The following is a 13,173-nucleotide window of genomic DNA, read 5'->3' as shown; positions in this document are numbered from 1 at the left end:
ATTGTAAATATACACTTCCACACATGCGTGCCGCAACGTTAAATTGTTTAAGAAACCTGTGTCACCATAGACTTCCGGGCCGACGCAGATTGGGCCTTACCGATGTACTTGCAACTAAAAAAAAAATCTCGCTGCCAGCAACCGTTCCTGCCGCACTTTCAGATTACCAGCGATCAGCAAAGTAAAAACACAAGTTGTTGTACTACTTCCCCATAAGCTGAAGCTCGGGGACACAGCGGCATGGAGCTGGGGGAAAGAAGGGGCATGCAAGGGGATACCAGAAGGACATGAGGGACAGCCAAAGACACAGCAGAGGATATAGAGGACACAGGAGGACAGGGGATAGGAGGACACCGGTACAAAGAGGTACACCTGGAGGACACTAAAAGGTACAAGGGAGACACAAGAGGAGGAAGAAGTGGCCCAATGGGGAAGGCAGGATGACACAGCACAGGAACTTGTGTGTTCATAGAAATATAAGACATCCCCTGAAAATAAGCCCTAGCATAACATTTGGTGCAAAAATGAATACCGTATATGACACTGTCTTATTTTTGGGGGAAACATGGTATAAATAGCAAATAATAACACCGGTGAAACCCTAGAGTGGTTCCACTGCAGTGTTGCGATCACAGTGCTGTATGCAGCATTTGCAGAGTGAATACGTTCAATGGCTGTTTATAGATTCACAGTGCTTTGCAATTTGAAAATCACAACCGGTTTCTGACATTGTGAAGCCACTCGTAGTGGGCACAATACCTTTAGCCATACACCCTGAACAAGCATGCATATTAGGTGCGCTTATCCCAGTTAGATCAAAGGAGTTGCATCCTTGTTTCACATGTGTGATTTAGACACTACTGCAGCCAGATCAGCAGAGCTGCCAGGCAACTGCTATTGTTTAAATGGAAATAAAGGAGGCAGCCTCCATATCTCTCTCCCTTCAGGTTTCCTTTAATGAGGGCGCTTAAATTATCACAGTTTTTCATGTGCATTTGCTGTTGCACCGACTTTTATTGAGTGAGACAAACAGTGCACCAAAAAAAGCAGCATGCAGTGTGTTTGGCATTGGGGAGGAATTGCATCACACTAGTGACTGGTGGGAACAGTAACAAGCATTCTATGAGAAGTCTGTATTATAGCATATGGGTGCCGTCTTCTACGCATCCTGCAGCTCCCAGAGGCTTCCGGCATCAATGCACAGCTACTGGCGTGTCACCTGACCCGATGCACATCGGGAACCGTACACAGAGCATGTCGGTAAGCCGATGGGAGCTACAAGAAATGTAGAAGACAGTGTCCAGAGGATCAGAAAGTAGTTTCTGCTGCACCAGGGGAGATTTATGGCATTTTTGGCCAGCTGCCCAATCACACGTATTCAGCATCAGGCAACCCTCACATGTGCCGGATATTAGGGACTTTGCTGTATTAAACCCCCCCCCCCTTCTTTTAACGCCTCTGCAATGTGCCCTGGCATGTTGTCATGTTGCATGTTGACTGATGGCAACCCAGTTTCATAATCAATGCTTGGCGTTTGTCAGAATGTGTGATGTTTTGTTTGTCACCTACCTCTTGAGGACTGACCCCAAGTTTTCAATTGAATTGGGTTCTGGGGAGTTTCCTGACCATACATCCCAAATTTCAATGTTATGTTCCCTGAACCACTGCGAAAAACAAAAAAATGACAAAGTGCTGTCCCAAAATGATATGAACGTCAGAAGCAGCGCTGTGGAGTCTGTTGGAGTCGGAACAATTTTGGTAACTGGAGTCGGAGGAGTCAGATGATTTTTGTACAAAATCCACAATCCAAGTATTATACTAAGGAGTCAGAATCGAGGAGTCGGAGCCATTTTGGGTACCTGGAGGTGGAGTCTTCATAAACTGAGGAGTTGGAGTCAGATGATTTTTGTACCGACTCCACAGCCCTGGTCAGAAGCCCATCTATCTAACCCGGGATTCAGGAAGAATTTTCCTCTTTGCTTTAAAGAACCAGCTGTTTTTGACAAATCATAAAATACTGAAAACGTGGATGCCAGCTGTAATTTCTTGGCTGCCGGGATCCAAGAACTTGTGATGCCCTAACTGGCCATCATCTCTAAAGGGATCCATACACTGGTTGATTTCTGCCATCGATATACAGCCGATACGGCTACAAATCGATGCAGCAGGAACCATGATTGATCGTCTGAACAATCGATTTCCGACCGGTTTCAATCAATTTGCTCGATTGGTCCGGACAGAAAATCTAGGTCGAATGGCTGCTGGCTGCAGATCAATGGCCTATAGCATTGCATTGGATCGAGTGGTGCAACATTGCATTTAGATCAATTTTCAATAGATTTTGTCCATAATGTATTGGAAATCTGTTCTTAGTGTGTGGCACACATCAGATTCCTGTCAGATGCAACCTGACCGGCATCTGACAGAAATCTGATGGTCAAATCTGCTGCAAATCTATAAGTGTATGGGTACCTTAAAGGGAATGTTCGAGGTGGTTAAAAAAAAAAAAATCTACTTACATCGGGCTTCCTTTAGCCCCTTGTAGCCGTCCTGTGCCCTCGCCGCAGCTCTGCTCCCCGCTGGTGGACTATGGTCCCCTCCAGTACAAGAGGCCTACTTGTGCTTCAGTGTGCTGCTCACATAGACACGCTGATGTCATCCGGACTTTACTGCGCAGGCGCAGTAGTTCAAGTACAGTCCCGGATGACGTCAGTGCGACTCCGTGAGCCACACGCTGAAAAACAAGTAGATGCTGAACTGGCGAGGTCGGCATCTGCACCGGAGGGGACCGGGAGCCACCGGAGCTGCGGCGAGGGCACAGGACGGTTGCCAGGGGCTGGAGGAAGCCAATGGTAAGTAGATTTTTTTTTTTTAATCATCCTGGACCTTCCCTTTAAGAAGTACAAACATAAGATGAAATGGAATTGTAATTGACCGACATTCATGTACATCTACAAAACTGTTTTAATCTTCATGTTTGTACACAGTACTTTTGCTCTGTCTGCAAAATAATCTCATAATGCATAATGTGCTTTAAAGCTTTGTTATGCAATGTATTAGTAAGCATGTGGATGCAGCACTCTAAGCACTAATGGGCTTACTAGATAAGGCAGTAAAAGAAGCAATGACAGTGCGAGGCTGAACATGCCGGCAAAACCCAGCAGTGCAATGAACAGTAAAGTGTGGCTGTGAATGCCAGCGCTGCTTATCAGACGGAAGAGGACCACGACCAAGCAATGGTTCTCAGGAAGCCAAATCACTTGTATCCTGAACTGAACTTAGCTGTAGCCTATATACCAGCAACCATTGCTGATCATGGCAGAAAGGCTGCCATACACCGGTTCCTACACAGGTTGCGGGTGAAAGGAAGGAGAGGAGGGGGGGGGAGGGCGGTGGAGATTTACCACTCATTTTCTACAACTCCACTAGAAGCTAATTTGGCAATAGATTCTGGTTTATGGTTCTGAAATATGATAGGAAGTTTTCTAGTACAGGGATAGGCAACTTTAAAATGTGGAAATAGAGGGGAAATCTGCCAATGCAAAATTATTAGGGGAGGGGGTGCCATGCACTAATATTCACCAAACCAGCCCCCCTTTCTGTCGCCACAGTGCCCCATCGTGACCCCCCAGTTACATGATATGTGTCTCCCAGTATACCAAGACAAATAACATTTATATCGCACTTTTCTCCTGGCGGACTCAAAGCGCCAGAGCTGCAGCCACTGGGACACGCTCTATAGGCAGTAGCAGTGTTAGGGAGACTTGCCTAAGGTCTCCTACAGAATAGGTGCTGGCTTACTGAACAGGCAGAGCCGAGATTCGAACCCTGGTCTCCTGCGTCAGAGGCAGAGCCCTTAACCATTACACAATCCAGCCACTACTTACCAACATAAACCTCACCCCCATCTCACACAGACACACACACACACACACACACACACGGGCGCGTGCACGGACACACGCACGCTGAATAAGCTAAGCCATGAGGTAAGCCACATCTAAACAGGTCTTGAAAGCAAACAGTAAGAGCTCGTTCACACCTAAGTGGGAATTGTGCGATTCCCGTTTACTGCAAACTGTTTTTAAAACTGCTGGTCCTATTGTACCCTATGGCAGTGTTCTCACTGCTGCGATCGCTTTGCGATTATCGCTAATCACATGCGAGTTACCTGCAGCAGGTTGCCAGCAATTCTGGAGCGATAGCGTTTAGCATGTATAGAACCGTTAATTGCGATCGCTCCCAAAAACGCTAATTTGTCCAGTGATTTTTCCGCATTAAATCGTGGAAAAAAAAAATCACCCGCTGAAACGCTAATGCTAATCTCTAGCGTTTAGTGATTTTAGATGTGAACGGGGCCTAAGGCCTCATACTTCATCTATCACACATTGTAGTTCACATGTCTGCATACAACTCAAATGGTAACAAAACAGGTGTGCTGTATTCTGTGTGTTGTGCTGACACACACAGAAATGCATTAGATGTGGTGGATTACCCATTACCATATGCGTCACGTGGTGTGTTTCTGACTGCAGCATTGCATAGTGTGTGAATGCACCGCAAAGGCTTCACAGTTGTAGGCCTATTTACATCTCCATGTTGGCTGCTTTATTCACCTTTTTAAACAATTCAAGTGCAATTTGCAGTACTGTATATTTTCCGTTGCTTTGCTGAATAGGTGAATACAAGTTTTAATGTGCAATGATGATGCAGAGGTGCTTCAAACCAAACACCCCAGACATGCACATAGTATTCTCTAACACTGAACAACGAACTAAGACAAAATGAGCCACAACGCTGGGTTCACATTTACGGACATTGCGTGCGATTTCACTGCATGTAAATTTGTATAAAGCCTGACAGCCCAAGCTCATCAATGGGCTTGTACACATGTACTACAATTTCCACATGACTAGTGAGGTAAATTACCGACTTGTGTGGTGAACACCTCAACCTGTCAGTAAATGTCGATTCACAAAGATTTGAGTATACGGTAATGCCAAGAGGGATGTCCGGTATTTATCTCCAGCCGACCTGTCAGAAGCTAGCAAATAGCATGCGATAGCCCATGACAGAAAGCAGAGAGCCAATAAGAAGAGCCTCCCCCTCCTGCTTCTCACCCCATTCGATCCAATGCACTGGTAAACGGGACAGGACATTGGGGGAGCAGAAAAAGGAGACATTCAAAGAGTATTTTCTGTATCACTTTACATGTGCAGATCTGCATAGAGATACACAGAAGAGAGACCTCTAGTGGCATGTAAGCACATCTAAAGTGATGCTGGAAGCCTTTTCCTCTCTAACAAGCTGTCACAGGAAAAGCTAGTGCAGACCACTAGCACCAGCTTGCTGCAGAGACCTACTCCAATGGTGACACTTCTACACACTGAACAGGGCTTGGATAATTGAAACAACAATTATGGTAAATTACTGAACTTCTTCCACATGTGTGGTAAGCTTTGGGAATTTGGAAAACAAAAAGTCCAGAATACGTTTTTTTTTTTATTTTTACAATCAGCCCTTTGTGAATTGCAGCACAATGGTGTTCTCCATCAAATGAATGACCTATTCTGTCTAACCTTCAACTCAGTCGAATGCACACAGTGTGCAGGTAAATGGTGTGGATGTTTGCCAAACGCAAGTGTGAACCTAGCCCCAGACTAAAAACGCTGTAGTTTGCACCCTACGTAGCAAATTCAAATGTAGAGCCAGACAATGCACAGCACTAAAATAAAGGTAATATATGTCATGAAAGCACATTCCATTCACCAGATGTATAAGCGCAGCAACCACACACAGAATGATTCATCATCTCTGCAGATCAGGCAATGCGTAAAAGGTACACAGATAATAAAGAATATAAAGATAAAAATAGCAGTCACACGAAACAAGTCTGGTTTAAGTCCCACCCACCGAGCGGTTAGGAAACTATATATACCGCCATGTTCTGAATACCAAACTGAGGGCTGGTGCACACCAAAACCCGCTAGCAGATCCGCAAAACGCTAGCAGATTTTTAAACGCTTTTTTTTATTTTTATGAGGCGTTTTGCTAGCGTTTTGCGGATTGCTGCTGCGGTTTTCAGTATAGTAGATTTCATATATTGTTACAGTAAAGCTGTTACTGAACAGCTTCTGTAACAAAAACGCCTGCAAAACCGCTCTGAAGTGCCGTTTTTCAGAGCGGTTTGCGTTTTTCCTATACTTAACATTGAGGCAGAAACGCATCCGCAATCCAAAAAATGCCTCACCCAGGCATTTTTCGTTTCTGCAAAACGCCTGCCGCTCTGGTGTGCACCACCCCATTGAGATACATTGACCAAGCAGATCCGCAGCCGCAAGCGGATCTGAAAACGCCCAAAAAGCCGCTCGGTGTGCACCAGCCCTTAAAGAGTATGTCCAGCTACAAAAACAGAAGAGTGTTGATATCAGTCTAGTTAGTTTGAAGTCCTATAACCTACTGTATAATTATGATGACTGATTTCATTGTATCTTAAATTGCACTATGACGATCTTCCCCTCTCTTTCCTGATTGCAGTTTCTGTCTACTCAGTCTCGGAATAAAACAAGTCAATGTAATACACTGACAGAATCACTACCTATATTTAAAGGACAACTGAAGCAAGAGGGATATTGAGGCAGCCATATATATATTTCCTTGCCTGGCTAGCCTGCTGATCCTCTGCCTGTATTACTTTTAGCAATAGACCCTGAACAAACATGTAGATCAAGTGTTTCTGACATTATTGTCAGATCTGACTGGATTATCTGCATGCTTGTTTCTGGTGTGATTCAGACACCACTGCAGCCAAATAGATTAGCAGGGCTGCCAGGCAACTGTCATTGTTTAAAAGGAATAAATATGGCAGCCTCCATAACCCTCGTTACAGTTGTCCTTTAAGTGACAAGACAATATACTCTGTACAGCACTGCAGAAGATGGCGGACTGCTGCTGCTGCTGCTGCTGCTGCTGCTGCTGCTGCTGCTGCTGCTGCTGCTGCTGCTGCTGCTGCTGCTGCTGCTGCTGCTGCTGCTGCTGCTGCTGCTGCTGCTGCTGCTGCTGCTGCTGCTGCTGCTGCTGCTGCTGCTGCTGCTGCTGCTGCTGCTGCTGCTGCTGCTGCTGCTGCTGCTGCTGCTGCTGCTGCTGCTGCTGCTGCTGCTGCTGCTGCTGCTGCTGCTGCTGCTGCTGCTGCTGCTGCTGCTGCTGCTGCTGCTGCTGCTGCTGCTGCTGCTGCTGCTGCTGCTGCTGCTGCTGCTGCTGCTGCTGCTGCTGCTGCTGCTGCTGCTGCTGCTGCTGCTGCTGCTGCTGCTGCTGCTGCTGCTGCTGCTGCTGCTGCTGCTGCTGCTGCTGCTGCTGCTGCTGCTGCTGCTGCTGCTGCTGCTGCTGCTGCTGCTGCTGCTGCTGCTGCTGCTGCTGCTGCTGCTGCTGCTGCTGCTGCTGCTGCTGCTGCTGCTGCTGCTGCTGCTGCTGCTGCTGCTGCTGCTGCTGCTGCTGCTGCTGCTGCTGCTGCTGCTGCTGCTGCTGCTGCTGCTGCTGCTGCTGCTGCTGCTGCTGCTGCTGCTGCTGCTACTACTACTACTACTACTACTAATAATAATAATAATAATAATAATAATAATACTCAACAACAATGCCCAAGCTACCTGTGATTCTACTTAGGCTAGGTTTCCAATCTTGCGTTTTGTGTCACTTTTCTCACTTTTATTTAGCATATAATGGTAGCGAATGGGGCTGTTTCCATGCAATGCGAATTTTCGTACGCGTAAAAAAAAATCTGATGTCCTGCATCATTTTTTCAAACATTGCATACGATTCGCGTACAATGACTTGCATAGCAACACAAATTTTTGTGTTATTTGAGCAAAAATTCACATTAAAGAGACACTGAAGCGAAAAAAAAAATGATGATATTATGATTTGTATGTGTAGTACAGCTAAGAAATAAAACATTAAGATCAGATACATCAGTCTAATTGTTTCCAGTACAGGAAGAGATAAGAAACTCCAGTTATCTCTAAGCAAAAAAGCCATTAAGCTCTACGACTTTCAAAGTCGTGGAGAGGGCTGTTTTCTGACTTTTATTATCTCAACTGTTATTGAACTATTTACTTTTTCTCTGCCAGAGGAGAGGTCATTAGTTCACAGGGTGCTCTGAAAGAATAATTTTGAATGCTGAGTGTTGTGTAATCTGAACATATTATAGAATGATGTAATGTTAGAAATAACACTATATACCTGAAAATAAAAATATGGGAATATTTTCTTTGCTAATCTTCTAGTAATTATTCATAGTACACAACCAATTCATTATATCATATTTTTTTTTGCTTCAGTGTCTCTTTAAATCAATCGTTACAGGAAGTTGTCAGCTGTCATGACTAAGCTGTTACTAGGCAGAATATGTATATTTGACTAATACGAATTTTCGCGTGCAAACATTTGCATGAAAACGTGTACAAATTTACATGCAAATTTTCACTAATCAGAAAAATCTTATACGATTTTTTAGATGGAAAATTTCACACTACAGTGGAAACGTAGCCTGACTCTATTGATATTCTTGCCACCACTTTTAAAACAAGCATTTTAAGGCTATTTTATCACATAATTATTTAGTAAACAAAATATCCAAAAGGAAGCACTAGGCCTGTGTTCTACTCAGCAAAGAAATCCTGTAATAAAAAAAAAAAAAAAAGAAGTCCCCTGGGGGATCCTGGATCCTAACGAGGCTTCCCCCATTCTTCTCCGTCCCTCCGTTGTCCAGCTGCAGCCCCCGAAGTGCAGCGACGTAAATATCTTCCGGGATCCAACGCAGGCGCAGTAGCGGAGCTCCTTTCGGGTTAAGGCGAAAAAAGCCGAACACAATCGTTCCACTCTACTGCGCAGGCTCAAGTCCTTTTGCACCTGCGCAGTAGAGCGGATACGGTCAGGCTCGGCTAGTTCTGCCTAGCCCGACTGAAGAGCCGCTTCTGCGCCCCCGCTGGATCCCGGAGAGGTAAGTATATCAAGCCTTGTCAGGGGAGGCTTGCCGGAGGATTTGAGGGATCCAGGGCTGGATTGCCTGCAGCTACAGGCATGGGGGAAGCCTCATTGGCACCCTGAGGCTTCCCCCTCCCAAGCTAAGTACCCCCCAAATACAGAGTCTCTTTAAGAGCCAGGAACACTTCCATGTGCATAACCACTAGAATACCATTAGCAAGTTACCCAAACATTCATCCTTCTGCAATGGGAGAGAAGAACAGACATACCGGTAATAGCAGAACTACAAGTAGTGAAAAGGTTTTCTCATGTAAAGTTATAATTTCCTTCCAGATACCTCTCCACAGGAAGTGTCTGGATCTGTGAGCATAAATAATAATCATTCCAGCCAAAGTAGCTACATTACATAACGGCCATCTTTACAGGGAATTCAAACTTGACAGCATATGGAAAAATATAAAAACACCAATGTTTATCGTTTTTTGAGTCTCTGGCTGGGCGCACACATGGCTGTGCGTAAAAGGTCGCGGTTTATTTGTGTGCGCGCATTTTTAGTGCGTTTGCGGTTTTTCCGCATACTTGTTTTTCTAGCGTTTTGCGTGCATTTTTACGCGTTTGCGGTTCGCATATACAAAACGCATACATTTTACATATACCATACCTTAATGCTGGGAATACACGATGAGTTTACCGATCATTGTTTCAATCATTTTCCATTCACTTCTATGAAAAAAAATGAATCAGAAAAATGATCTAAATCAGATCGGACCTGTCGGAAATAATTTATTGAGCCATCTATCTGCCAAAAAACTCATGGTGTATTCCCAGCATAATACAAGTGGTACATACAATCAGGTGCCCTCCAACTCCAAGTTCTCAGTGAGACTACTGATCAGACAAGACCAGTGTTCCTGGTCCCTGATAAATAGGGTGGGTGTCAATTAATATGTACATCTGATATGGAGATTACCAGCAGACCTGATACCAACAAAGGGCTGGCAAGGTCAGTGGATGCACTGTAATGCCCAGTACACACCATACAATTTTCTGTTAGATTTTTCTGTTATGGCTGGAATACACAGGTCGACCGGCGGCTCGATTAGCCGCCGGATAGACCCCAGCCGCGTCCCCGTTCATCCGCACGGATCGATTACCGATTGTCCCCGCCGGCGCTTCCTTATCAGCGCTCGATTGCCTGGCATTGTCCGCCGGCAGGGAACATGTTGGAAATTATCTATCTGGCAGGTAAATCTTATGCTGGGAATACACGGGTCGATCCGGCGGCCGATCAGCCGCCGGATCGACTCCCGCCACGTCCTTGCTCGTCCGCGCGGATCGATTGCCGCTCGTCCACGCCGGCGCTCCTTATCAGCTGCTCGATTCCCTGCCATTGTCCGCAGGCGGGAATCGAGCGGGCGAGGGTTGAGCGGCATGATTGGGCCAGCTGAATATTATCAGCTGGCCAGATCAGCTGGTCGATGCACGGCACAGAAACGTACAGTGTATCCCCAGCATTAGGGGACAGTTCTATCACAGCGCCCTCTAAAGCAGGGGTATCAAATTCAAGGTGGACACTGGAACCAAGTTGTGGGCCAACTGTCTACGTGTCCCCCTCCCTTCCCTGGTGTCTAATGCGCTTACAAGAGAATTCACCGCTGGGAGACTTGGGCGCAGGATACAGCCGGTATATGGCTTATCCTGCTGCTGCTCAAGTCCCGGCGGCGTTAAATACAGTAACCCCTCTAGGTCCACGTGGATAGTGGGGAATGATGTAACTCTGCTTCCAGCTATTGCTGGATACAGTAACCCCTCTAGGTCCACGTGGATAGTGGGGAATGATGTAACTCTGCTTCCAGCTATTGCTGGCGGCCAAATTACAATGTTTAAAAGTAACTTCAGCTCCGATTTCTGACGGCACCGAAGTTACTCACTGTGCGCTGCTATAGCCATAATTCCTATTGCGGTCTATGGTGGCGCTGGCTGCACCCAAGTCTCCTGCGCTGGATTTGCAGTGTTTGGTCTAATGATTCCTCCATCCCCTATACAGTTCCCTGGTGTCTAGTAACCCCCCCCCCCCTTCCCCCTAATACACTTCCCTGGTGTCTAGTGCTACATTGGGCCAACATAATACAAAGTGGGGAAACCACTTGGGGGCAAAATGTGAAGGCTCTGCGGGCCAGATATGACCTGTAGACTAGAGTGTGACGTATGCTCTACTGCATGAAGCCTTGTGGTTAGCCGAATAGTATGGGCATAGATTACAACAAGCTACGTGAAACCTAGCAGTTCAAGATAGTGCCAACCAATCACATCACCAGAATTTCTTATGAGGTTTCCTGCGGGGCCCCCTAAACTAGACTAGTACCTACGGGACTATAGTTAGGACATGATTAACCATGGAGCAATAAAGACTGCACAGATACACATGGTGAACAAACAAGAGACTTTTGAGATCCAAAAACAATTAAGTTTGTTTCAAATAGCAGTTTACTGTTTGCACATAAATCACTCAATGTCTGCTACTGAAGCAAGTCACTTCCACTGGCAGATACTGCAAATCCTGGCACCACTTTGCAACAGAGCACAATCCGCTATAACCCCTTTCCTACATACAGCATTACATGCTCCTTAGCAGAAAGTTCAGCAAGCAAGTCCATGTGTGGATCACAGGAGAAATGTCACCTGAAGCAATCACAAAATAAATAATGACACCAGAAATCTGTAATGTGTGCTTAGCTTAAACAATGGATTAAAGTCAAGGCTACAGATGTGTAGCAGCAAGAAAAGGTGATCATCATCAGAGGGGGGAGATTATGAATACAAAGCAAAGGCAGGAGTGGGGTTAGGATCAAGTAAGGTAAGAAAGATTCAGTATCTGGGAAACCATAGCAGTATTGGGGGAACCCCTGTCTCCTGATACTCAGTATAAACACACACAGGTATCTGTCTGCCTGGTGTGTGTGGGGAGAGGGTGGTGGTAGCATTTGCACAGCAAGGTAAACACACAAGTATACTGTAGGAAGAACAGGCCTGGGAGCAGCCCTGACACAGTCATAAAGCACAATAACATGCTGACATTATACAGGGAGAGTCCCTATGGAGGGGGACTACAGGGCCCAGCATGGCCTGTCACCCTGTGTAGCCTCTCATGCTGCAGCTGGTGAGGCAGGACAGGTGGCAGCACAGGCAGCAGCTGGCACAGGGGATCCCCCTGGTTGGCTGACTGGGCAGAGTCCCTCCACCCCCCGGCTCCAGGTGCCACACATCCAGGCTGCCTCCAGGGCTCTCCCCCTACTGCTGCCTGCAGGGAGGCCGGCCAGGAAGAGAGCACAAATCAGAGCTCACCCAGAAATTCTCCCCGAAGTACGGCATCACCATGTTGCTGCCGGCAGAGGTCAGACCCCGGGACGGCCCTCTACAGCTTCTCCAATGCGGCCCAGCAGCCCGCCGGATCCCCAGCCCTCTCCCTTGTCTCTTCCAGGCTACGGAACCAGACGGAACCCCTGTACCTCCTCCCCCTCCCGGACTGGGAGAGCACATGCGCACTAAGGATCTGGGAAGCTGGTGTACCTACAGCGCCACCGTGCGGCTTCTCAGGCAGTCACACTCGCTTGTCACAGCTCTGCTGGTTTGTCCTGAGCTTTCTACGCCGTCCCCCCCCCCCCCTTTCATGAACTTTATTAAACGCAAGACAAGAATGCAAAAAATGTGTTTCAGTACTTTACTACTGAGCACAGAATGGGCAACTTCTTCAGCAGGGCTGGTGATCCCGTGTGCTAGTTACAGCCACAGGCCCTGCTGCACAGCCATTCCCTCCACTGCAGAACTGCTGTACAGCCAAAACTCTTGTAGCCATGGTTACACTCAGCCAGCGGTTCCCAAACTTTCCCAATTCACTCTTACCACTTATGGAGAGATATTTTATTTTACAACAAGCACAAAATAATCTACAACACTTATCCAAATGGTAATTACGTTTTATACCGTCTGAAGAGTTTGGCAGTTCCTTGTTTGTGTTTGCTCCACTACCAAGATTTAACCATTTTTGAAAAGCTGAAAGTCCTGGCTTTCCATTGCACCAGGTCCCGTGCCAGTGTAATGCTACGTTGCCAAGTTAAAGGGTTTTGAAGGAGAGGTGTCCCCTGCATCTTGGCTGCATAAAGCGTGATTGCAGAAGTACCGGACAACCCCGAC

The 13,173-nt window shown here is 46.5% G+C and overlaps 1 protein-coding gene across 1 annotated transcript in view; it reads right to left on the bottom strand.

The window, feature by feature from the left end:
• The window catches only part of FCHO2 (FCH and mu domain containing endocytic adaptor 2), a 240,335-nt gene extending 227,838 nt beyond the window's left edge, over positions 1-12,497 (bottom strand). Inside the window, exon 1 of the mRNA XM_068248366.1 lies at positions 12,325-12,497. Coding sequence (XP_068104467.1) covers positions 12,325-12,357 — 33 coding nt within the window. The 5' untranslated portion in view covers positions 12,358-12,497. The remainder of the gene's footprint in view (positions 1-12,324) is intronic.
• Positions 12,498-13,173: the final 676 nt, after the last annotated feature.

Source organism: Hyperolius riggenbachi, chromosome 1 (genome assembly GCF_040937935.1).
Source record: "Hyperolius riggenbachi isolate aHypRig1 chromosome 1, aHypRig1.pri, whole genome shotgun sequence".
Lineage (NCBI taxonomy): Eukaryota > Metazoa > Chordata > Amphibia > Anura > Hyperoliidae > Hyperolius > Hyperolius riggenbachi.
Note: the sequence above shows the minus strand (reverse complement) of the source record. Positions and strands in the feature narration are given on the sequence as shown.